This window comes from Pelophylax lessonae (genome assembly GCF_965119305.1).
Source record: "Pelophylax lessonae genome assembly, chromosome: 1".
Lineage (NCBI taxonomy): Eukaryota > Metazoa > Chordata > Amphibia > Anura > Ranidae > Pelophylax > Pelophylax lessonae.
Window position 1 is genome coordinate 413,551,218 of NC_138768.1, and position 27,373 is coordinate 413,578,590.

At 38.3% G+C, this 27,373-nt stretch overlaps 1 protein-coding gene across 4 annotated transcripts in view; it reads left to right on the forward strand.

Moving 5' to 3' along the window:
• The first annotated feature begins 668 nt into the window (after positions 1-668).
• BNC2 (basonuclin zinc finger protein 2) overlaps positions 669-27,373 on the forward strand; it is an 806,895-nt gene continuing 780,190 nt past the window's right edge. For 3 of the 4 annotated variants that reach the window (XM_082242956.1, XM_082242958.1, XM_082242960.1), the window contains exon 1: positions 669-975. In XM_082242956.1, coding sequence (XP_082099082.1) covers positions 973-975 — 3 coding nt within the window. In that variant the 5' untranslated portion in view covers positions 669-972. Of the gene's footprint in view, positions 976-25,832; positions 25,922-27,373 lie in introns of all 4 variants that reach the window. The other variant, XM_082242957.1, reaches the window with a different exon arrangement.

Genomic DNA, 27,373 nt, shown 5'->3' on the forward strand with positions numbered 1-27,373 from the left:
TGACGGCTGAGGAGGAGGAAAGGAAAAGCAAAAAAAAAAAAAGAAACAAATTCTTCCAAACCCACATTCACACACAGACACAGGAGCTGAGGAGAAGCCACAGAAGGCACAACTAGTCTTGGGGCAAAACTTCTGGAGTAGCCAAGTTTTTAGCTCTAACATTTCTTTCTTTGCACTGCTTTCCCTCCCACCTCCTTGTGTAGGGAGCAGTGTCTGGACTAGCTGTGCTGATAAGGAAGACACAACTGCAAGGGCAGGCTCAGCACAAGTATCAGTCTGTCTGTCTGTCTGTGTAACCTAGAGACAGACTGAAGACTTCAGGATTTTACTGCTCTCTGTAGCCCCTTCCTCACCCCCCCCCCTTTCAATCCTAAACTAAAATAACTAAAACTTTTCAAATCTCCCTGAACGCTTCCACTGAATCAGAAAAGCAGATCCTATCTGAGTGTCACACAGCATAAACTCTCTCCCCCCCCCCCCCAGTGTAATGTCATGAAAATATGTAACATCCAGCACAGTTCCTTCAGATCTTTTTTTTTTTTAAGTCAGTCTAGGTAGAGTAAATACACAGTGAGTGAGAGGGGATCGCAGTGCTTCCCTCCCATCCTCAACTTCATACTCCCCTCTCTCCCTCTCCTTCACTCTCAGCCCTGATGCAGTTGGATGTCTTCAGCCTTTCCTGAACTTTTTATTTTTTTGGCAGGAGGGAAAACCCTGCCTTCATGACCAATATTCTTGGCGTAAAGATATCTGTTAAATGAAAAGAATACCTGAAGATTAGTGACAAGTTTTGCCTGGGAAGGGAAAAAAAAAAAAAAGAAAAAAGAAAAAAAAAAAAAAAAAAAGGAAGGACCTGAAAGTTTACTGACAGGAGAAAAAGTTGGGATAGACACTGACAAACCCTTCCTGCTTCAGCTACTGGGGAGAAAGCAAACACAGGAGTTCTGTGGAAATAACAAGGAGCATGCAGTCATGGTAAGCTACTGCCTCCACGTAACATGGGTGATGCGGGCGATGCAGTAATCATTTGCTTTTTAACTATTTGTATACAATGTGTGTGATATGTGTATATATATATATATATATATATATGTATGTATATATATATATATATATATATATATTTATATCTTTATTAACAAACCAACACAAACAAATACATGAGCTCCGAAGTGTGTGTGTGTGTGTGTATATATATATATATATATATATATATATATATATATATATATATAGAAGGGAGAGCGAGAGAGAGAGAGAGAGAGAGAGAGTGAGAGAGAGAGAGAGAAAGAGAAAATACATGAGCTCCAACATAGCCCAACAGCTAAACAGTTAAAAAAAAAATGCACACATGTAATATATATGTCTGAATGATGACTTGTTGCAATCACAATGTACACACCTATATATATAAATATATATACCTATATATAGACAAAATACATGAGCTCCAACATAACCCAAAAGCTAAACAGTTAAAAAAAATTCCACACATGTAATATATATGTCTGAATGATGACTTGTTGCAACTGCAATGTACACACACACACACACACACACACACACACATATATATATATAATATATATATATATATATATATATACACATATATATAGATAAAACACATGAGTTCCAACATAACCCAACAGCTAAACAGTTAAAAAACAAATTGCACACACTTAATATATATTTCTAAATGATGACTTGTTGCAACTGCAATGTACACACACACACACACACACACATCTATATATATATATATATATATATATATATATATATATATATATATATATATATATATATAGATATATAGATAAAACACATGAGCTCCAACATAACCCAACAGCTAAACAGTTTAAAAAAAAATTGCACACACTTAATATATATTTCTAAATGATGACTTGTTCCAACGGCAATGTACACACACACATATATATATAGATATACATATATATAGATAAAACACATGAGCTCCAACATAACCCAACAGCGAAACAGTTAAAAAAATAAATTGCACACACTTAATATATATTTGTGAATGATGACTTGTTGCAACCGCAATGTACATGCACACTGCACTGACATTATCACTGCTAACTGTATATTGATCTGTACTATACTATCAAGCTAAAAGTTTTCAATATTTAGAAATTGTTGTCTTAAGTTTTTAAACACTCTGAAAAATTGTATTTGATGACTGCCATATTAGATACGAAGCTGAATTTTGCGTACCGATTGCGTTATATATAAGGAATCACAGTCTGCTTGTTGGCAATGATGGGCTGCACATTCTTTCTCTTGCTAGCAAAGCTTCTTCTACAAGCCGGCAAGTGGCAGCACATTTTAGGAAGTGAAGTTGATTGTCCCTACCAGTTCTGGCTTAGTTCTGTGTTTATCACTTGCAGTTTTGCTGAAATCCCTTTTGCTGCTGCCCAGTGATTATCACAGCTAGTGTTTAGTTAGTGTTTGGTGCCCTGTTTACACAATCACCCCTCCTTCTCCATCCTTACTTTTACTCCAGACCGGGATGGAGGATGGGCACTGCTCCCACCTCCATTGAGTGCCAAAGGCCAGATATGGAGGCTTTGGATTTTTTTTGTTTTGTGTGTCTCTCTTCTCTCCTTAATGTGACATGTCTTGTTCCAGTGATCAAAGGCCCTGGTGGAGTGTGGGAGATAGGCCTGTCAAAAAACGCAAGCAACAAAACATGGTGGGGGGGGGGGGGGTGGGCTAGGAGCTGCCCAAGCACAGTGGTGGCAGGAATGCTGAGAGAAATTAAAGTGAGTTTGAAAGCAGCATGAGATTTATGATAGTTTGCATTTAAATCTTGCATCTGTAACACTTGTTGGACAGTAGGCATTCTAAAATAATCAACTGCAACAGCGGGGTACAAGGACAGAAAATAAGTCAAAACCCAAACTCCTAAGCCTGAGAATAGTTTGGAACATTTTTTATAAAATTTTAAAGGGGGTGCGCACAGAACACTAGATAAAAAAGTAAAAATTTAAGTAAGATTACGTAAGATTAGGTAATATTTACATAAATGTCTGCTTTAGTTTGCATAAAATTGTAAGTGAATATTACATACATCTGAACTTGCTAAGTAATATATGTCTAGGTGCATATGTGTTAACATTGCGTGTGTATTTTACAAAATTTCAAATGTTAATTTGATGTCTTGACATTTTTTTTTATTTATTTCATCAACAAATTTAGTGTAAAATTTTACTTTGAATAGCTGAATATGCATACTAGGGTTGATTTACAAAACTGGAGCGAGCAAAATCTGTTGCAGCTGTGCATGGTAGCCAATCAGCTTCTAACTTCAGCTTGTTCAATTAATCTTTGACAATAAAACCTTGAAGCTGATTGGTTTCTATGCAGAACTGCACCAAATTTTGCACGCTCCAGTTTTAGTAAATCGACCCCCACTGTCTTTTAATTACACATTTGCAGTTGGAGTTCACATTGTGATCACAGAACAACATGTGCAAAGTCTGACTTACTAAAACTGCATGAAACCAAAGGATGACCTATTTACACTCCGGCAGTTTAGGGGTGAGAACTACAGCATGCTTAAATAATTGCCTGTAAAAATGCCGTAGTTATAAAACATATCCATGTCACTAAGAACACAAACTGTGACACGTTCCGCTAGAAGCAGTTGTAGCTACAGCGCTGGCTAGTGTTTTTCAGAGTTTACATAGCTCAGCAAGTCTGTTATGCCAGGGCCCATTCTTTATTTAGTTAAGGAATGTTATATCAGAGATGGATGTTTAATTTAACTAGAAAACATTAGCCAGGGCAGCCGTTATGTCCACTACAAAAAAAAAAAAAAAAAAAAAATATATATATATATATATATATATATATATATATATATATATATATATATATATAACTGCATTATAATGAAACAGTGTTTTGGCTCAGAAAAAAATAAATAAATAAATAAATAAATAAATAAAGAGAGAAAAACGAAGGCAGAGAGGGAAAAATAGAATATAGATTTTTTTGTTATTTATTTATATATTTATATATATATATATATATATATATATATATATATATATATATATATATATCAAAGGCTACCATTTTTAGAAACCTTCATATACAGTATATAATATACTATATATATATATATATATATATATATATTATACTATACTATACTATATTACACAGTGTATATATATATATATATATATATATATATATATATATATATATAAAAATATATATATATATATAGTAAACCCCCGCTCCATCGCGGTTCAGTTTTTGCGGTCCCGGTATATTGCGTTTTTTTTTGTAATGTTATTTTACTATATAAATCATTAAAAATGAAATATTTTTGTGCTTTCCATAGCTCTTGCTATGTCTCTCAGTATCTTTTATGTTTTTAAATGAGTTTCTATTGTTTTAAAAGTGTGTTTAAAGACCTTAAAATGCTTTTACACGTACAGTGACAGTAAAAAAACATGCCTATAATGCATTTTAATAGGGCTTTTCTATTTCGTGGATTTTCACTTTTCGCGGCTGGGTCCGGAACGTAACCCCCGCAATGGAGGGGGGTTTACTGTATATATATATATATATATATATATATATATATACACATATAGTAAAATTCAGACTAAATTCTAGAATTTTAAAGTTATCAGAAGAAAACAGCTGTTATCTAAAACATACTACCAGTAGGCTATTTGGTTCTAATGTGTATGACAGGGACCCTACACTACCCTATAAGGTACCATTGTGACTTGCTTCAGGGCACAACAACAGATATGAATTGTTCTACAAGCCCTGTCTATTCTGCCTAAATAATGTACACAAATAAAAATGTATTTTTAGCTAATAAGGTATAAGCTTTAATAATATGTTTTTAGGAATGTTGATTGCTTAGCTTGACAAAGCCTATGATGTTAATCCACTGCACCAAGACACCCTGAAAAAAAAGTTTACAGTTCTAATTCAGTTTTTATATTTTAGGGCAGTTACATAAAAAAAATGTTAATGTCATAAAGATAGAAAATATAAAAAATTGAAAGCATCATTTATTTTCCATAATTTAATTTGAGAGGTCTGTGCACTTAGAGAATATTTTATGAAAAAGCTAGCTATACAATCCAGTTTGCAATACACCTAAGGATAAAATATCATTTTTAGAGCCTGTTTTGGAGGGTTGGATTTTTTTTTCTCTTCTCCTCTGTGCTTTACATAACATTCTGTACTAATCCTGCTTGCTGTCAGAGATGTTTCATGGTTGTGCAATTGCTGTGGTGAAGAATGCCAATTTGCATTCCAGGAGCGTCATTTGATTACTTTTATCTGCTCTGCTCCAAGTCCATCCCAGACCTCTCATTTCATCTTTCCATGTCACGAGTCAATGCTGTGTCCTCTTTTCAAGAAAGAAAAAAAAAAAAAAGAAAAAAATGCCTGCTTAAGACAAGAGAGAGAAAAAGTACTTTCATGTTGCAGCATCACTCCCTCTTTAAGTTGTCAGCAGCAGGGTATGATTCACTTGGGCCTAGAGAGATGGAACAGAAGAGGGTTATGTAGTTCAATAAGCCTATGGACAGGTACAACGTAACATCCCCGGAGAGACTGCTTAATGAAGACCAGGTCTGCAGAGTTCCCCACACTCTGACCTGGTGATGTCCCTGCAGTTTTCTTATTTGATCTCTTCTAGTGAATAGTGAATTGATCTTTTTTTTTTTCCATGATTTTTTTTTTTTTTACTTCCAACTCAGCCCTTAAGGGACACAGATGACCAGATTGACTCGGGATCTGTTTGAAGGTAGATATGTTAACATACTGTATGGATCGTGTACCTATTTGCTGAAGCATCCTCAAATAAATGAAGATTTCATAAGATCTGCAATAAAGCATCGGGCGAAGGGTTAAATGTGCTATTTATGTCAGGAGTTCTGAGGTGTGCGCTCTTTTACGGTCGCTGTTTTATCAACAATGAAGCTTTTGTGGAGATGAGGTGACGTGTTAAGTGCCAGCTGCATGCTCTGTCTTGTACTGTATTATGGATAACATATTTGAAAGCGTGTTTTAAAATAAGCAAAAAGGATTAAAAGATGTAGGCACACGTTTTGGCGAGGTGTCAAGAAACCCTATTTCCTATGGTATTTAGCCCCCTATAAATCCTTTATATTTTTTGCCATGCTGTGATGCATTCTTTATAACTTTTCAAAGTTACATAACCAATAAAAAAAATAGTGGTTTTATTTTTTATATTACAAAAAAATGTGAAATATATTTTTGTCACTGTGCTTATTTATACAAGGATATCACAGGGGACACGTTGTTTGCCCCACTATCCTAAAATGCCCTTGAAATGTCTAGTTTGTGGGAATGACTTAAAAGTATTGAAAATGAAAGAGGGTTTGTCTCTTAAAACTAACAATTCAATTCCAGCTGTCATTTTTGCTGTACCGATTTGAACCTAACATACCTAAAGATAACAAAAGCAAACATGGGTTTGATTGTTTATGTGGTTGTTTTAACCATTTGTCATTTGAGTCCCTTTTTGTGGGGATGTTGTAACTCATATCAACAATAAATTTATAACTTTTTATACAACATTGTTCCTATTGATTACATGATCTTTGGCATTGCTCAAAGTCCCACCTCTTCCTCTTTTGGCCTATCTGTCAATTTTTGTTTATCAGGGATGGATGCCTCCTTTTTATTATTGGTATGGCCAACAGTTAGATGGTTGTAAATACTAATGCCTCATTTCCACTGAGCAGTACGGCTTGGTTCGGTACAGTTCAGTATGGTTCGGAACGGTACACCTTGATCAGGCTTGCGTTTCCACCGCCAACAGTACTTCAGCTCAACAGTACCTCAACAGTGTATCTCTACCCTGTTGGTACAGTACTAATGTGCTTGGTACCCCAACGAAAGGGTCCCAAAAAAGTGGTACGGTACGGTTCGGAATTAGGGTACCATTCACAACTTTTGACAATGGAAACAGCAAAAATTGCGCACCGAACCGTACCGCTCAGTGGAAACGAGGCATAACATACCCAGTTGCATGGGCCTGCTGCTTCATTTTGCCTTTGCAGCAGAATTTCTAAAACAGATTAATAATGACTGTAAAAAATATTGGATACTCTGGTTGAATTCTTTTATTTTTTATAATTTCAGTAAAAGGCATGCATAGAACAGCTTACAAGAATATAATATTTTAAGGTAAACTGGTGAAAACAAACAATAGGCAACAAAGACAACCATAATCATATTCCACATAGGGTATTAGAACTATGTGAACAGGTCCAAAGCAGGCCAGCAAGGCATAAAACCATGACTCAAGGATCAGGAATGGTCAAAGATTTCCAGTGCAAGGAGTCACCTTGTCTCGATTATAGCCACCCCCTGGAATGGACCATCTTGACCATGTAAGTCAGGCCTTACTCTGGTTGATTTACTAAAACTGGAGAGTGAAAAATCGGATGCAGCTGTGCATGGTAGCCAATAAGCTTCTAACTTCTTGTTCAAATAAACTTTGACAATAAGGCCTGGAAGCTAATTGGATCCTCTGCAGAGCTGCACCAGATTTTACACTCATCTGTTTCAGTAAATCACCCTCACTATGTTGGTAAAAAGGATTTTAATGTTAATATGCAGTTTAGCCACACCAACATTTATTGGAGTCTTTAGGGTTGATTTCTTAAAAATGGAGAGTGCAAAATCTGCTGCAGCTAAGCATCGTAGCCAATCAGCTTCTTACTTCAGCTTTTTCAATCAAGCTTTGACAAAAAAAAAAACTAGAAGCTGATTGGCTACCATGCACAGCTGCACTGGATATTGCACTCTCCAGGTTTAGTAAATCAACCCCTATTTATTCCTTGTTTAATTTGCCAGGTAATAAAAGATTCAACTAATTGGTGATTTTCAGAAAGTTCTTTTGCATAGAAACTTTTTTCTTGAAAATTTTTTTGAATACAAGAAAAAAAGGAAATTAGCAAAATGTAATTCTTACCAGTGCTGCCTAAACTTTTGCTTATAACTATATACAGTATACGCACTGTCTGTCTGGAGGTCTAATTTAACTAACTGCAACTTTATATGCCTTTAGTGGAACCTTTCCGTAAAACTTTCTATACCTTTAGAAAAACAATCCGTAAATCTTCAAAAAGAACAGTTTATTTTCACTTGTGTAATGTGAGCTGTAGAAGTCCATTTACTAAAGCAGACATAGCATCCGATATATTTTTCTAAAGCAGCACTCTAGTTTGGGTAAAAAATGTTAATTTAATTGCCCTTTTGTTTATAAGAATCCTCACTGAGGTCTACATTCATTTATCTTCCCAGTTGCATGATGCCCAACATCACTTACCTTACATTCTGTTAGCCCTGGTTGTCATGGACCGTTCCCTGGGGCAAATCATCATCTGGGCTCACAGGAGAATGCTGCTGCTTGTGCAGTTCTTGGCTCTATTCACATGTCTGACAAGGACTGGCCCATGTTGCTGCCTCTTACCATCAAATTGCTCCAGTTACACAGTTGCAGTCTGATCATTTGGGGAGAAGAGACTGAGAAAATGCTGCTCCCTGCCTGCAGCAAACTGGTGAACCATCTCAGTCTAGAAAAATTGGAGTACTGGGGCTCAGGGATTGCTTTTTGAATGATAATATATATATATATCTCATAATATAATTATATATATATATATATATATATATATATATATATATATATATATATATATATAATATAGCATATATATTTATATATATATATATATATGTATATTATATATATATATATATATATATATATATATATATATATATATATATAGTTATATATATAGTAATATATATATATATAGTATATCTCAATATACATAGACGCCCAAAATGCATGTTGCAAACAGGCAGAGAACTCCTTATTTTGCAAATAGACCTTTGGATTATAGAAGCCCATTATATGATCTGGCTTGTTGCTAGTATTCCTGGCATACTGCATTAGAAACATGCAGACAGCGAATCAGCTTTTCTGATGTGTAAAGTACTACTACATTTTATATTTTGCATAAAGTCCCTGTTTAGTCCTTAAAGCCCAACCTCAGGCTGCTAAAAAATAATCACTTGCAGTGGAGCTGTGCCTGCACTGCTAGAGTTAAATGCTTTTTTGGGTCTAGGGGAGCAATAATAGAAGATTTATTTACCCAGTCCTCCCCGATGCTAAACTTGTCCTTGCAGAATCTTTTTTCCCCCACATTCCAGGATTCTAGGGTCCTAATGTCATCAAGACCAAAACTTTCATAGCTCTGCATTGGATTTGATGACGCTGAGGGGTAGTCCACTGCCACAGCATGGGGAAGCGCCATCTGTGGAGGGAATGGAGGATCAGTTAAGTAAAAATAGTTTCTCAAAAATTCCAAATGGATAATCAGTGTCAGTGTAAACAAGGTCAATCCTCCACCAATGGTCCTTCACCCAAAAACAGAAATCTTGAGTAGTCTTGAGATAGCGTTTTCACGCGAAACGGCCGTAGAGCAGTATTACATGCCAGAGGTCCTAGCCACCAGTGCTATTGTGGGTTCTGGTGGCTTTTCATGTAAGTGATGTTCTGAAGATTGGACCTTTGTGTTTGGCTTTTTCTTGTTTTTAGTTGTCTTTTAATAAATACTACACTATGGAAAGCATTTTCTCTCCTTCATATCTATTGATATATTTGCTTTCTGGCTCAAGACCTGCTGTATAATATACAAAAATGCATTAGCTGTCCTAATAAGACAACATGATCTGGTGAGTACGCATTACTGTTTTTGGGTGAAGGACCACTGGTGGAGAATTGACCTTGTTTACACTGACACTGATTATCCATATGGACTTTTTTGCAGTTTTATGGACTGAGTACATTATTTTTGATCATATGCACTATATGTTCACTAATTTTATGTTTTAGTGCTGCAACCTATTTTTTCACATGTTTTTTATGTTTGTATATTCACATTGTTTGCAAGCTGCTGATTAAAGAGGTTGTAAACCCTCTTGTATAACTTTTACCTATAGGTAAGCCTATATTAAGGCTTACCTATAGGTGCTATAAATATCTCCCAAACTTGCACCGTTTAGGAGATATTTACAGCGCAAACTGCCGATGACGTCATCGGCGCAGGCGCTCTGAGGGAACGGCCACCGGGGGCTTCGTTTTAAGGTAAGTACTACATAATGAGCTAGTATGCGATGCATACTAGCTCATTATGCCTTTCTCTTTACAGGGCTTTTTTTTTCTCAGTTTTTTTTTTTGACTTTACTTCCTCTTTAAGTATTTTATTTTAAGGCGCTGACTTTACTTTTATGTTTATTAAAAATAGTTTCTCCTCTCCCCTAGACAAAATGAGCAATTAACAGTGTAAGTACAACCCCACTGCAAGGTTTCCTTTTTACATTTCCCCTAATTTGGAATTTTTTATAATTTTTTTTTTTTACATGGTCTGATCAGTAGGATCATTGCGTTTAATGCTAAGGACACAGTTTTACAGTCCCATACTTACCAATTTGTTCATGGACATTACAAAATCCTTTTTTTCATACTTATATTTCCATTTTTCCTTGCACTCCCTTTATTTTATTTTATTTTATTTATACCTATTCTTTACACGTAAGAGTAATCTAATTGTGTCTGTAAATGTTCTCTAATTTTGTTAAAAAAATCTGTATATTTTAAATGACCAGAAAGATATTAAACTTATATTGGTTATTTGAATTGGATCACTGTATTTGCCAGTGACATTACGTGTTTATTTTCCCAAAAAAGTATGCACTTCATATCTAAAGAGTTAAAAGTATGTAGTGTAGCTGCAGATTTTGCTGAAAACAGAATGCCAGTTTTCTGTTTCAAGGACAGCAACTGGAGGAGATTTTTTTTTCTTTTTTTGCTAAAATTTCTGAATGAATTAAATTAAATTTTTCAATCAGTTGCACAGACAGCACTGACAGCAAATAATTTCACTGCCTTATTTAAAAAAAAAAAACCCAATAAAAAAACTTTTACGTCCATTATTTAGCAGTTCTCGAGAGTTTTAAGAACCTCAAGGTAGAGAATTACTTCTGAATAAAACATTCAAGGATAATACTTCACAGTGAAAATGACTTTTATTAAATATTCTTCTAAACAAGTACATTTCAGGAGACAGGAATTTCACTAAAATGTCATCCTGCAGAGACACATCACTTTATAACAAGATATAATACTTTGTAATTGTATTTTAAACTTTATTACCATATACTTTACCCATGTTTTATTGTGTCAAGATTTTATTTTTTTCTGCACCTTATTTTAAGAACTAAACAAAGCATTTTTCATGTTTCAAATAGTGGCAAAACCTGTATGCAATTTTTGGGTTGAGACTGTGAATGGGGTTCCCTGATCTATTTTCAGGTCCCACAGATTTTTAGAAAATAAATTCATCAATAGGTTTCTGATGAGAAGTAAAATCTTTTTTTTTTTTTGTAATTCTGTTAAATATGATTGGATACCTAAAATACACACACATTTATTAACCTAGGATTCCAAAAACTTCACTGACTGATCACAACCTGGGCAATATTTAAACTAACCGCATGATAAAAAATACATAGGCAAAGACAGGGCCATTTTATAAAAGATCATATGGTGAGCCCTATTTTTTCATAAAAAAAAAAAAAAGTGGTGTGCTTAGTATATCATAGTGAAGAGTTTGCATTTTTTTAATTGTGCCAGGGGTGTTGCTAAGATTGTGAAACCTAGGGCATCTTTGGTCACACCAAGTAGCAAAGTAATGTGGAATGCAGCATGCCATGGTGAGCAGTAAGTGTGCCAAGTTGTGTTAGTTGTGGGAGGGGCTTACGGGGCATGGTTAAATAAAACAATCCCCCCCTCAATTTAATCCTTCCTTTCAGGTCAATTTGTCCCCCAGTATAATCCTGCCCAGGTCAGTCTGCCCCCCTTATAATCCTCCCTAGGTCAGTCTGTTCCCCAGTATAATCCTTCACCTCCTCCCAAGTCAGTCAGTCCCCCAGTATAATCCCCCCCCCCCCACCTAGGTCAGTCTGTCCCCCAGTATAATCCTTTCTACCTAGGTCAGTCTGTCCCCCAGTATAACCCCCCCCCCCCAGCCCAGGTCAGTCTATCCTCCAATATAACCCCCCTAGGGGGGATTGTACTTTGGCACACACTGACCCGCAGTACAATCTCTGCAATGGTTGTTTTTTTTATGTCCTGCAATAGTTGCGCAAATGTTTATCAGATCACTGTTTTCACGAAAAATACACTAAAATCATTATTCGCACACATAAACGTGATATAACTTACAACATTTCTGCTAAATTCCTACGGAGGCATTGTTTAAATGGGGTGTACTGAAATGTACACTTGTGTGAGGGCTGTGTTTATAAGTTTAGGAATACACAGGTGTCCCATTGATATATGTTGGGATGCAGTGGCTGCATGGACAGAGCTGGTACTCGCAATCTGACATCCCTGTGGGTGCAGGTGCACAGCCCGAATGTAGATAGTGTGAGTTCAGGGACATACACCCACACGGATGTGGAATTAAGAGCAGCAGCTGTATCTGTGCAGTTGCTGCTTCCCAATTGACCTCAATAGGACTTTCTGTACGGGTATGCACAGAAAGCTTGTGCATCCTCATGTGGGTAAACATGGCCTTGCATGGGTGTACGCTGTTTAAAGCCCTGCGTAAACAAGGCCTACCTATGTTTTATGTTTTTTTTTGGGGGGGGGGGGGTGGTTGGTTAAACATCAGGGATCTAAATCGGGAAATAAACTGAGGATGGGCACACAGCCCTCATTTCCTTTCTCTGCAGCGTCAATGCTAGATGTCTGTGTACAAATGCTCCTATTTAGTCACAAACAGAAGCATAGTAAATAAAGTGTACTATGCTTTGGTGATGAATGAATATAGGAGTGATCGGTACTGATCGCTCAATGTGTTCATTCATGTCATGTTTACCGGCCCCCCTCCCCCTGCTATCCATCCTGACACCAATCTTTGTCCCCAGCAGCAGCTGAAGCTGGTGGAAGGGGCAAGAAGGGGAAGCTGGCCAGCAGCCCTGCAGGAGTGGCATGGGGATCAATGAGTGAGGGCCCAGTACAGGCGGGGGGAGGGTTGAAGCACCCAAAGCTGCCTGGAGGAGAAACGCGCAGAAGCCAGTAGCTTCAGGTTAGCCAGAGGGCATCAGTGCTACAGGGTGTGGGGGTCACATAAGCGGAGGGGGACATCTTGGATATCTGTACAAAGGCCCCTATTTATTCACAAACAGAAGCATAGTAAACACAGTTTACTATGCTTCAGTGATGAATGAATACAGGAGTGATCAGTACTGATTGCTTAATGTGTTTATCCATGTCCTGTTTACCAGCCCCTCTCCTCCCCCTGCTCTCCATCTTGACACCACTCTCTGTCCCCAGCAGCAGCTGGAGCTGGTGGGAGGGGTGAGGAGGGAAAGCTGGCCAGCAGCCTTGCAGGAATAGCACAGGGATCAATGAGGGATGGCCCAGTATGGGGGGAAAGGATTGAAGCACCCAAAGCTGGCTAGAGGAGAGAAGAGCAAGAGCAATTTGGTAGCTGCAGGAGAACCACAGAGCATCAGTGATACAGGAGTTGGGGGGCACATAAGCAGAGGGGAACATCTTGGAGGACAGGTGGAGGAGCAGCAGCTTCTCCATGTGTGCAGCGTGTGAGGATCCAGTTGGTCCCATCTGCCTTAGGGCCCATGTGCACCATGCACATTATAACAATGGATGATAAGCCACTGGACAGAGATTACCAACTGTTTATTAATGCGTTCAATAAAGCCAAAGCCATAGGCAGTGGAAATTATATTCAAATCTTAAAATGGTTGTAAAGGCAGAAGGTTTTCTACCTTAAGGCTTCTCGGCATTAAGTTAATAAGCCCTCTATGATCATTCCCCCTCAGGCCTCCCTAAATACCTACCTGAGCCTGATCTTGATTCAGTGCTGTGCCCTAGAGCAGTGAAGTTGCTCTCCTCACTGGACATGGAGGCAGCAGCTGCTATTGGCCCCTGCTGGTGTCATTTAAATCCAGTGAGGAGGGAACAGTAGGGCAGGGCAGGCTGAGTCACTCTGTATGTATAAATAGATGTGCACAGCCTGGCTCGGGATCCAGCACACATGAGTGCCCCCATAGCAAGCAGCTTGCTATGGGGGCACTCGGAAGAGAGGAGGAGACAGAAGCGCTGGCAGGGAACCCTAGAAGAGGAGGTTCAAAGCTGCTCTGTGTAAAACAAATTCACAGAGCAGGCAAGTATAACATGTTAAAAATAAATAGAAAAAATAACCTTTAACCCCTCCTGTTTCTCAAGCCACCCTATCGGTCCTTTAATGATCTTAAGATATTAGGCTCCCTTTTCCTCTGCATCTACTGAGCAATCTGACATGCAGTTTTTATGAAATGTGACCTATGTGCTTGCAATGTTTCATGCGATGGTTGGTTTAAATTGGTCAGATTACTTTTCATTTACCGGTTACTTTCCATTTACCGTACAAGTCCCATACTGTATGAATGTCATGTACATGACACATGCTAAGTTGCTTTTCCTATTCAAGGAAGGGAAAATGTGTTAATTGCTTATATATAGAAGTTTTAACAGCCTATCAATTTAAAACATCATCGTGTTTTTAATTAGACTTTCTTCTATTTTTGTATCAACTGCGGAAATTGCCCCTTACTTTCTGCCACACAACCAGTGCAGTGACAGCTGGACAGTAGGCGTGGCATATGTGAAAAATACTGTTATACACTCAATTCTTTAAAAAATGCACATGTATTAAAAAATGAAGTTGTCATGAAAACTTCTCTACTTTAAAATATGTACTATAAACTCCTCAATATCCTAGAAAAAATATTGTATACCTAAATCCTAAATAGATGTTCAAGGTATACGAGCGTGGATAGCCTTTTTATTTTTAGAGGATTAAGCCTGCGGTCACACCAGGTACAATTTAAAGTAGTGCGATATAAAGTTCGACTTCAGCACTACTTCAGCACTACTTCTGTGAGATTTGTATGGATTTGATAAGGATTTGATAAGACTTCAGTGCTACTCAGTGAGAAGGGCTGTCCATGTCACATTGAGGAACAATGATATTATGAACAAAAGTTAAACTAGCAAAGGGTTATTCTTCCACTTCTTTCAGGGCTCAAGTAGTGTTGATATAGACACAGGAACGATTTGCAGCACGGATTTACATAATAGTCTATGGCAGTAAAATCACGCTGAAGTCCTGAAAAAATAATACCTAAACTACTTGTCAAATCTACTACTTAAAATTGTCTCTATGAAGGCACTGCCATAGAAACATATTAGATAATTCAGGTACAATTTGTAAATCGTATGTCATGCCTGAAGTCGTACTGGTATGACTGAGGGCTCAAAGTCAGGGAGTTTCTGTGTTGTAAAGAGTTGTTTTTGAAAGACTGTGACCAACAATTTCAATATTCTGACTTCAGGTATATAGATCAGGTGAATAATTTTAGCAAAGAGACATCCCATGAAGTTTTATTTAGAATGAGACTTTTCTTGATCAACTGCTTTGTTCTACAATGGCCCACTGATGACTTACTTCTCTACCATGGACTTTGAAAATGGAAGTATTGTTAAGGTGGAACTTCAGTTTTTTTTACAAAAAAAAAACACAACCCAATGCATGCCTATTCCTGTATCCACTGGTCTTTTAACCAGGTCATTCCTCTTCTGCAGTGGCAGGCCTTCCTCCTGGACCGAGCAATGCTCATTAAATGCCATGTTGGTGCAGTTCAGCCCTGGAGTTCTGTGAGCCCAGGCTGTGTGATAATGAACCCCCAAAGGGTAAGTCTGCAACATAGTGGGCTCACAGAAAATGGGTAGAGTGACATTGAATGTCGCTCTGCCTGAATAGGACCGGCAGCACTGGACCGAGGACAAGCCTGGGGACAGTACTGGAGTATGTTGTTGGCATGAAAATCTTGAGCACTTTTTTACTAATACACTGTGCAGGGGTAAGCCCACAATTGTGTAATGATGCACCCCCAAGGGGTGAGTCAGCAACAAACTGGGCTCACAGAAAATGAGTAGAATGACATTGAATGTCATTCTGCCTGAATAAGAGCAGCGGCACTGGATCAAGGATAAGGCTGGGAACGGTACTGAAGTATGTTGCAAGCATGAAAAGCTTGAGCACTTGTTTGCCAATACAGGATGCTGGAAAATTACAATATGAGTTCAACTCGAGAGATTTAGCCATTGTATCTGTTTAAATAACATGCTTCAAGTTTCCCTTTTTTTTCATTTTAGACTATTTTCTCTACATAGGTTTAACTATTTTACGAAATTTATTTTTTTGCTTTTTTCTATTATATCTTCTTGAATTTGTTAGGCTAAACAGACTTCTACCAGATATATCCAGTGCTCTTACAACTTATCTTACTTCAAGTGCATATTTTTAATAATTACATTGAATATTTAATCAGAGCAGTTAAGTTGTTATAAGTGGACATTAAAACAGAGGAATGAAATAAGCGTGAATGATTGCAGTTAGATAAATGAGACATTGAGGTCCACGAGCATGAAAACGGGATCATACAATTTGACAATGCAGTCCAGTTCATTAAATTGTTCCCATACCCGGAGAGCACTAACAGAATACAGAAATGCAGACCAGACCACAGAATTTCTGAATTAAGCACTTGGAAGCAAGAGTTGGAGAATCAGCGGGGCAGAACAGGTAGCTAGGTCTTGCTTCCAACACTCTGTATATGGAGGGAGGAAGAAGGAGAACATGAGGGTGGCACTGGCAGGGATATATTGATGGCACAAAGGGAACAGGAAGGCACTGGCGTAGAACCTACCCAGTGCTGGGTACAGGAACCATGTTAGGGTACACCTAGGTCTATTTCAGGTCAAAGACATGGACACGGTTTGAAATCTGCATTAAATTCTACTGAACCCCACAGTCTGTGCAACCTACTTCTACTTTCTTTACTCTGTTTTACATACTACTGACCTCTAAACTTTATGTTATTAACTCCTGATCCCTGGGCTGTACAATAGATACTGCTGACCTCTGAGTTACTTACTCCTAGCCCCCTTCATTTAGTGTTACTTACTACAGTCCTCTGTGCTCTGTGTTACTTCCTACTGATTGCTTCACTATGTGTTACGTACTACTGGCTCCTGAATGTTGCATTACATACTGTTACATGCACTGGTATTGCCAAAATGTACACAGCTATAACTAGCAAAAATCAGTCCAGCCAGCAAAGCCAAACCAAGCCATCCAGAAAAGAACCCAGCCCAGCCAGCCAGCCAAACCGACCAGAACTCAGCCCAGCCTGGTCAAAAATCAGTCCAGCCAGGCCAGATCTCAAATGAGTCAGCCATGCCAGAACTCAAACCAGACAGAAAGGCCAGAACTAAAACTAATAAGCCAGGCCAAAACTCAAACCAGCTAACCAGGCTAGAACTCATGCCAGCAAGCTGGCTGGGCCAAATACAGACCATCTAGCCAGCTAGCCAGAATCCAGCCCAACCAGCCAGCCAGGTCAGAACTCAGCCCAGTCAGGCCAGAATTCATTCCAGCCATATAGGCAAGAACTCAAATCAGCCAGCTAGGCCAAAACACAAACCAACCAGTCAACAACTCAGTTCAGCCAGTCAGGAAGCCAGGCAGACCAAAACTTATACCAGTCAGCCAGGCCAGAACACAATCCAGACAAATAGCCAGCCAGTCCAGAACTCAAACCAGCCAGCTAGGCCAGGACTCATCCCAACCAGCCAGGCCAGAACTCACCCCAGCAAGCCAGTCAGCCAGGCCAGAATGCAGCCCAGGTCAATATCTAGCTTAAAATGGTCGTAAAGGCTACATTTTCTTTTACCTTAAAGTGATTGTAAAGGTTTTTATTTTTTTTAAATAACAAACATGTTATATTTACCTGCTCTGTTCCAGGGATTTGCACAGAGCAGCCCTGATCCTCCTTTTCTGGGGTGCCCTGGCCTTGCTCCTGGCTCCTTCTCTTCATCGGGTGCCCCACGGAGAACTGCTTTTCATGGGGGCACCTGTGCAGATGTGCTCATGAGTCCTGCTGTTGCGTCCATTGACACTGACAGCAGGCCTTGGCCCAGCCCCCAGCTCATGTGTCACTGGATTTGATTGATAGCAGAGGGAGCCAATGGCTCCTGCTGCTATAAATCTATCCACTGAGGACCCGAGACAGTGGCTGGAGTCACTGGGCTCATGCTCATCGCTGGAACGATCAGGTTCAGGTAAAAAAAAGGGGAGGCTCTGGGGGCAGCTGAAGCAGAAAAGGTTTTACATCTAAATGGATAGAATGCTATAAAGTTAAAAACCATGAGACTTTACATCTCCTTTAACAATTTCTATGCATTAAGGTAAAAAACGTTCTGTGCTAGAGGACAACCCCCCCCCACCCCCCTTATACTTACCTGTGCCCGAGAGCAGCGGCTCTCTCTGCTTTCTCCCATTGGCTCCCACTGCTGTCAAACAAATTCGGTGACAAGCGAGCCTGCATGAATGCTCCCATAGAAAGCAGCTTTCTATGGGGGCACTCACTGAAGAGGTGGAGCCAGGAGTGCTGGCAGGGGACCCTAGAAAAGGAAGATTGGGGCTGCTCTGTTCAATACCATTACACAGATCAGGTAAGTATACCATGTTTATTATAAAAGTTAAAATGACAGGATGTGTTTATATTTTTACAGTGACATTTGTATTATTTATATTTTTCTTCCACCCTTTCTTACTTTTTAACGGGACCTTCTTAGATTATCTCCTTAAAAAGAAAGCATGCTGTCCTCTTTGAAACTTTATGTTCTAGGGTGGCAACACTGCCCTACTGTTAATTTTTTGAAACACAACCTTGTTCCCTAGGACACACATTCCCACTCCAGTACAAGCTATTGTCCTCACGCACAGCATGTCAGCACGTTCAACTTTCTTTACTTAGATATTGCCACAGCTGACCTGTAGGCCATTTTAAGCTGAGGTGCACCCATGCTTGTGCACAAACTACAAACCCACCTCCGGAGCTAAAGTGAAGCAAGCTGCACTGGGAATCACTATATGGGGTTGGTTTACTAAAACTGGAGAGTGCAAAATCTGGTGCAGGTGTGCATGGTAGCCAATCAGCTTCTAACTTCAGCTTGTTTAATTAAGCTTTGACATTGAAACCTGAAAGTTGATTGGTTTCTATGCAGAGCTACACCAGATTTTGCACACTCCAATTTTAGTAAATCAATCCCTATGTCTGTATTAAACAAATCTCTAGCACAGGACATAGGCAATCCACCAAAGCTCTTATTTGACATGTTTAAATCTTTCAGAGTGTGACTTCCTTTCTTTACTTGGTTATGATTTGTACGGGTGAGAGCTTACACCCTGAATTGAGTTGCTGGAGGAAAAATATCTGTAGCAGAACTGTAGATTATGTTTAAATTTATACAAGTAAATAAAGGTCTCTCTTGTTACAAAATCACAACCAAAAACGATCAAGCGCTACACTATACTGTATATTATTGGAATCTTCAAAAAAGAAAAAAACCTCCAAAAAACTGTTAATTTTCCTCTGAAGAAACCACGCCCATAGTGTAACGTGTAAATGCAGAGCCAGAGCCATAGGACGTCGGTTTTGGGTGGATGGAAGCAAGTTTTAGGAGGTATCAGTATATACCATGCAGAAGCTCCTAGCCTTAAGGGGACAGTATTGAGCAATTTACTCACAAGCTGCAGCCTACAAGGATGATGCCCCACATAGTGGATTGATTCATTACATACATGCTGTTGGTCTGTAGTGCACCAGCTTGCAGTGCACGCTAAAATGTGAGTGACGTTTATCTAGAGTTTTATTACTCTGAATGTTTTACTTCTGAGTTTCCATCTGTGGTAATTTTGAATGCTGTATATGGTGAGAACAAATTTGTAGGAGATTCTTGAGAGATCCAACTGCATCAATAGATTATCCTTAAAGGGTGCATATGACCCATTACCCATAGGGCAAAGTGGGAGGTGAGCGGCTAATGGTGGTGGTAAAGGTCACATATGGTGTGTTCAGCACATAGGGTTTACGCACTTTCAAGTGGATTAAAAGTGAAGCACAACATGTGGATTTTCCTTTTTATATTTTATCAATTGATCAGGCACTTTCAAATGAATTTATAAGAAGAGCACATCACAGGGACCTGTTTGTTATAATTGTATATATCTATTGATTGAATATTAGAAGCATAAGAGGATTATATTAAAATCTGATGTATTTTTTGTTTTTGGATTATTCCTATAATATATAGTGTAGCGCTAGGTCATTTAAGGTTGTGATTTTGTAACATTCAGAACGAGTGGAACACTTATAGATCTCAGCAGCAACACTCGTTCTTCATATTGTATGGTTTCTTTCACATAGGTCTGCGCAAGAGTTTTTGTTTTTATTTGGTAAAATTCTCTCTTGGCTGTTATTATTATCATTATAGCCATCCTTCCCTTCTTATTAAAAAAAAAAACATACCGGTAATTGTTTTTTATATAGCCTGAGTTATTATTTCTGAATAAACATTCACCCAAGTTGTTCTGCTATATACAGTGCATATATATATATATATATATATATATATATATATATATATATACATATAGTATATTATATACTGTATATGAAGATTTCTAAAAATCGTAGCCTTTGACATATAGTTTTCTAAAAATGTAGCCTTAAGATGTTAAGGTGGTAAGGGCAAGCCCATCATCAGGCTTCTGCATACAAACAGTGCTGGTTATTATGTATAGTAAGAATGATGATTAAAACAATAACTACAATTATAATAAAAATATTAATATGCATGTTATACTGTATGTTTTAGAACAAATATATATCTTATGATTGAAGTCATGTGACCCTAATAAAGGATCACATGATCACAAAATGTCCCAGTTTTCTAAAAGAACATTTCTGGCCCACAGAAGTATGTTGCTCTATACACGTCATGAGGATGTCAAGTGATGCATCTGTGAGGATTTATAAGATGCTTTGTGCGTAGTGGGTCTGTTTTTTTTTTTTTGATACATTTTCGCAATGTATCTGATGGCTGTATGCATACTTTACAAAAATGTTCAACTTACACTAAAATTGATACTTTCTCCTTATACATAACATAAATTACTCTATAAAACAAATTTCAGCCCACGAAGCCACTTATAATCATGTATGAACTGTAATAAGTTTGCTTTTCATTTTCTAGGTTCCTAAAAAGGTTCTTAAATATATAGCAAATTTTACAAAAAGGTAATTTCTTATTTCATACACAGACTGTACTCTGCATATGTTGAAAGATTTTTTGTACGGTTCTTTGTATTGTAGCATATGTTAAAAGATTTTCCAGTACCATACTAAAGTTTCTTTTTCAATATAAAGAGCTTATAAAAAAGACCTTTACAACTTAGCCTTATGGTTAGTTAAACGCACTGTGTGTGATATACTAACCATTCTCTGGCCATAATTTTTGATACTTGTTAAGCGGTAGCCTGAACTGTAAAACTGCTAATATAGTAACATTAAGTATGCCATAAAGCTGTGTTTTTCTAATTGAAATAAGGAGATCTGTGATGCGAGGGAATTTTGTCTTGTTTACCTCTAGCTTTTGTGAAGTTTATTTGCCAGACAAATTATGTATGTGTGTATATACAGATATAGATATATAGTTTTACTTAAGAAGTAGAAGATGATCACAAACTGAACGTTCTGAGTTTTATCGGAGATTGTTTGCTGTGAAGCAGAGAAAAAGGGCTGGACACATTAGGGGTATAATTATAATGTTTAATGAAATCAACCCCCAAGATACATCTGTAGGCAGAAGTTTGTCTAGGCTGCTTATTACCGGGAAGTCCTGAGCATACACTTTTTTAAATTTAACTTAGCAATATAAGATTGTCCTGTACAATCTGTTGCATGTTTGTTGATTATGTTGTGGGGCCATTCATCATGGGATTGTGCATATTACCTCTAAACCTTAGTACCACTCTAAAGTCTAGTTCAGACGGTCGACTGTCGAGCACCATTAGCCAGTTCAATAGAAACTGGCCAACATTTGGCCCATGTGTATGGCAGCCAGTCTGACAGAAGCCGGTCATTCGGCCAGCTTCTGTTGAAGGGTCAAGACCAAAAAAGGTCTGCTGACTGGCTCCCGATCGACACTCTAAGCTAATGACTGAGAAAAAGAAAGAGTAGCGTGTATGTGGCTTCATGTACAGTAGCGTTCAATGGCAGCTCCTAAACTTTTTTAGGAGTTTTTGGCGTTTTTTTGCCAAAGCTCCTAAACTTAAGTCCATAAAATCCAATGTGTCAATGTACACATAGGCTTTTAGCAGAGTTTAGGAGCTGCCACAGGTTGGTGAGCTTCAACCTCCTTCTCCTGAACGTAGAATAATCGTGTTCAGGATAGGAAAGTTTTGACAGCCGGCTGTGAATTTGACGCGTTTTCCTGCAACCACGGTAATAGTAGGCCAGTATCCATGAAGCCTAAGTTGGTTCTAAATTAAAATCTTAGCAGGTTGTGGCATGTCAAAAAGGAAGAGGGGCAGATACTAAGTAAAACTAAGTAAAACTGCATTGCAGGAAATTACTATTTTGTTCCTGAATGTATAAAGGAATAGGAGTTTTTTAAAGTAATTTTTTACTGTTAGAGGCTCAATATGTTATAAAGCACTACATTTCTTTCTATGGTTAATAAGGGAATGTAGACTAAAGCAGACAATATTTTAGCATATAAAGTTCTCTTTAAGTTAAAAAAAAACATTCCTTTACATACCTAGAGTAAATGTTATTATTCCCCCTGTGTCATTATGTAGGACATTATGTGCAGGCCAGAGTTCCTCCCCAGTCAAGTTCCTCCACTCCAAGCTTGCTCATCCATGTCTTTATGGACCTTGCTTTGTGCACTAGTTCAAATCATTTGGTGGAGGGGGGATTATGGTGTGGAATTGTTTTTCAGGGGTTGTGCTTGGCCCTTTAATTCCAGTGAAGGGAACTCTTAAGGCGTCAGCATACCAAGACAATTGGACAATTTTCATGCTCCCAACAATTTGGGGATGGCCCCTTCCTGTTCCAACATGACTGTGCACCAGTGAACAAAGCAAGGTCCATAAAGACATGAATAAAAGATTTTGGGATGGAGTAACTTGTCTGGCCTGCACAGAGGCCTGACTTCAACCTGATAGAACACCTATAGGATGAATTAGAGTGGAGATTGCGAGCCAAGTCAACAGCAAAATGAAAAACTCTGTAAGTAGGGATCTGCATACTTATTCCAGTCTGGACGTTCCTGTTAAAATTATTTTAAGAGGCTGATACTAAGTTAAATTCAGCTTCTCTTTGGTTTATGGGGGTTCAGACAGCAAGGGAAATCCAATAGTGATAAGTGGGGTGGGTGGGGGATATTACTGGAACTGATAGTTTTTGTGGCTCAACCTGCAGCAACTGGAAGCCGGCAGGTGAGTCACCAAAAGATTGGTTCAGTAATTTATCCCAGCCTCCCATACTGATTACCCAAGGAGGGAGGAACTGCAGCCCCCCCCATGCATTTGGGGCCTCTGTTCAGTGCCCATGGGTGCTCATGAGAAAAGACAGCCCTAGCTAGAAGAGAAGTGGAGATCCTTTTTATGTACACATTGATCTGCTTATTCAATAAAATAGGTCAGAGGCATCTGGTGAGTAAGCACTATACCACTGAATCACAGTGGCATTGAAGAATGTACACACTAGGGGAAGAAATATTGACTGGTTATATTCATAGTGCAAATGTTAAGAATAGTCTCATATAAAGCTGGAACACAGGTTGATCACAACGCCTGTTATTTAAAGTTATACAGTGTTGTTTCACAGGCACAAGGAAAGTGCTATTGTTGCATGGGGCACTTTATATATATTTAGGCCATTATACACATGTTATGTTTTGTTATAGCGCACTTTCTTTTATCATATTTTGTGCTAACAACAGTTAACAGAGGCAGAGAGCATAGGATATTATCAGCTCACAAACATGATTGAGAAATATTGTTTTGCACTTATAAAACAGATATATCAAATTGCTTTCAATTGTATATTTAACAGACCAATAAGCAGGGGAGGCCGATCTATAAAGGGCATGGGAGCGCCAACCCCCCCCCCAAAGTTTTGACCAAAACAATATTTATTTTTAAATAAATGATAATATGACTAACATTTTTTACCACCTTAAAGTTAAAAAATGTTAGTTAAAAATATAATTTATTTAAAAATAAATCGTTCTATGTGTGTGCAAGTGCACTGCGGGGGGGGGGGGGGCGCCGGACTAATAGAAGTCTATTAGGTCCGTCAATGTTAAACAAGCTTGTGATTAGAGACTGAGGCTCTAATTGGCTTTTTTAACAGTGTGCACTGCGCTCGGGACCTCCCACTTTTGACTATAGCGAATCAGAATTTGCCATTTAGTCACTTCCGCTTTCACGTCCCGGCCAATCAGGAGGCTGAAGATAGAACATGGAATCCGTGGGGTATCGGGAGCCATGACAGCCCAGGATGGGCAGGTAAGAACCTAGAGGGGTTGGCTACCCCCCAAAAATCACCAGCCGCCACTGCCAATGAGAGCAAAGAGAGAAGTTCATTGCTAGAATTTACATACACTTTAAAGATCCAGCAACTGTAATTAAGGTTAGTCCTGTGGTCGTCATTCGTCAACTTAGTAAATATAAAGGGCCCCAAGAACATCCCTAATATTTCAAAAGGGCCGCACAATAATATCTGTGCTTTAAGCAGGTTGTAACAAACATGCACAGCTTACAACAAAGCACCGTAAAGCACTGTACATTCATTGGTGTATTGCAGTACCATTTATTTTGAATTTGTTTCAATATACTTCAGCAAAGCACTTTTTGCTGCAAAACACCATATGCATTGTGATGTGTCACACTGCAAAAAAACCTCACCAAACTCTACATTTTTGTACTTGAAGGTGCATTGCAGTCTATTCAATTTGAATGCATGAAGGTGTTTACATTCCGGTGTAGTAAAATATGGTATCAATGGGTCATTGATGTATTTTACATTTTAACTGCTTGCATTTTTTTATTTTGTAAATGAAGAAAGTTTTATCTTAAAAGTAAAGTGTGCTTTTAATTAGTCCATATATATATATATATATATATATATATATATATATTTTTTTTTTTGATTATATCTTTACTAATAACAGGGAAAATGTACAAAACATCAGTTGTGAATGCATTCAGATATTGAGTGCTATTGCCTAACATTATACTTTGTCTTTGTGCGTTGTTTTAAAAAAGTCTACCCATTTTATTTCTGAGAAAGTTGGTGGAAAGATACTTTGCAGCATGCATTACATAAAGGAACGCTGCTGTTCCATGAGGTTAGAAGAGGGTGAAAAAAATAAGAGCCCTAACCTCAGCTGAGCCATTAGGAAGTAAAGCTGTGGAGATAAAAAACAAAAAGCATTTTCCTCCTTAAAAATCACACCAAATATATGTTGCATTTATCATTTATACAGCTGTCCCACAACCATTATTGTCTGGCTTGTCCTTTACGCCATTGTGCTTTTTTATGTACAATGCACTGCTAACATTACCACCTAAATGTTTTCTTTATTATGAGCATAAAGCATAAGCGCCGCTTAACAAGTTGTAGAGGGCTTGCAATAAAACCAAAGCACTCACCAGTATAACTCCTTGTTTGCCTTCTTAAGCATTCACTTGATGAAATAAGATATGTTTATTTGCTTTTAACATTTTTTGCAGTGGAAGGCATCCACGGAGAAGCATATTGTCTTAGCAAATAAAAATAATAGAGAGCAGCTTGAGCAAAGATCTGTAAATACAGCACTATGGTAAGTGGACTACACATTACACTATCCATAGCTGGTGTTCTGTCAATTTGTAATCAAACGCATTGACAATCAAGCGTGTAAGTGCTATTAACCTTTTAAAAGAAGTCATTCTTATATCATATGTGGATGTAAGACAGGCTGCTAATTTACAAGTAGTGCTGTCAATCAAATTTCTCTGAGATTTCACACATGACACGTGCACATAGATTATGTTGGGGTCTATCATTCAGTATTTTCACCTGAGAGTTACACAACTTTCACCCAAAATCCACCTTTTTTTACCTAAGATTCAATCAGAAAAATTAACAAATATTGGGTAAAAGTTGTATGAGGCTGGGTTCACACTAGGTGCAGCAACGGCTCACATCAGGGGGTCCGGTGCGTCCCTGTTCTCCATTTCAGGTGTGAATCAGGTCCGAATTGTTGCCTGAATTCAGACCTGAAACAGAGCCAAAGACAAACAGGACTGTTTTCCAGTGCAGATCATGGCCGTCCTGGATCTGTGTGAACCAGCTCGATTGAGAGCCGGGGAAAGTTTGAACCCAGCCTTTATCTTGGGTGAAAACAATAATAACTAGACACTTTGGTTCAGTGTGCCAGCTCAGCTCCTGGCTCCTTCCAAAACATTATTTTCTAACATTCCTGTAATGAGTGGGTCTTTTAGAGGAGCACATATGTGCAATCTACTGATTAGGCTATTTCCAGTGTACGACAAAACTTTTCCAGGCTGCGTAGTCCTCTTTAAATCTCTGTCTGTACTGCTTGAGACCCACAGATGTTCATGGAAAACTGGCAACTCCCAATTAAGAAAAGCTCCCCATAAAATAAAAGTAGAAAATAATAGGTTAAATAGCTACACTTATGTACTTAAAGCAGTTGTATCCTCAAAAAAAACAAAAAAACAAACCCTGCAGGATAAAGGCATAATGAGCTAGTATGCATCGTATACTAGCTCATTATGAAATAACTTAGAACGAAGCCCCAACACAGTCGCCCGGACACCGTTGAGGCAGCTGACATCTTCCCTCTTCGTCTCTTCCGGGTTCGGCGGCTCCGGCTCTGGGAGTGGCCTGAGCCGCGATGACGTTACTCCCATGCATGCGCGCAGGAGTTCACTTTACGTCAAGGAGCCGGCACGCAGCTCTGAAGGTCATTTTCAGTTTTTATTTATTTTTCTCTTTCAAAAAATAAATACTTATTTGCTTTCTCAGTTTAGATAATGAACATCCATACAGCCAAGAAGAAGGTGGTACTGGGACACCAAATCTGTACCAACTTTTTTCTTCTACCTACAAGACAAAATCTTTAAATGTTAGTAGTGACATCAAATTTTGTAAACTTCCACCTGCAAGTAGGTATATTTAGATGCTTGCATGTAATTTTTGTTGAAGACAAAGCAACATGAAGGGTGCACCAGCCTCATATATTACCTTAAGCACCTTTTATTGATAA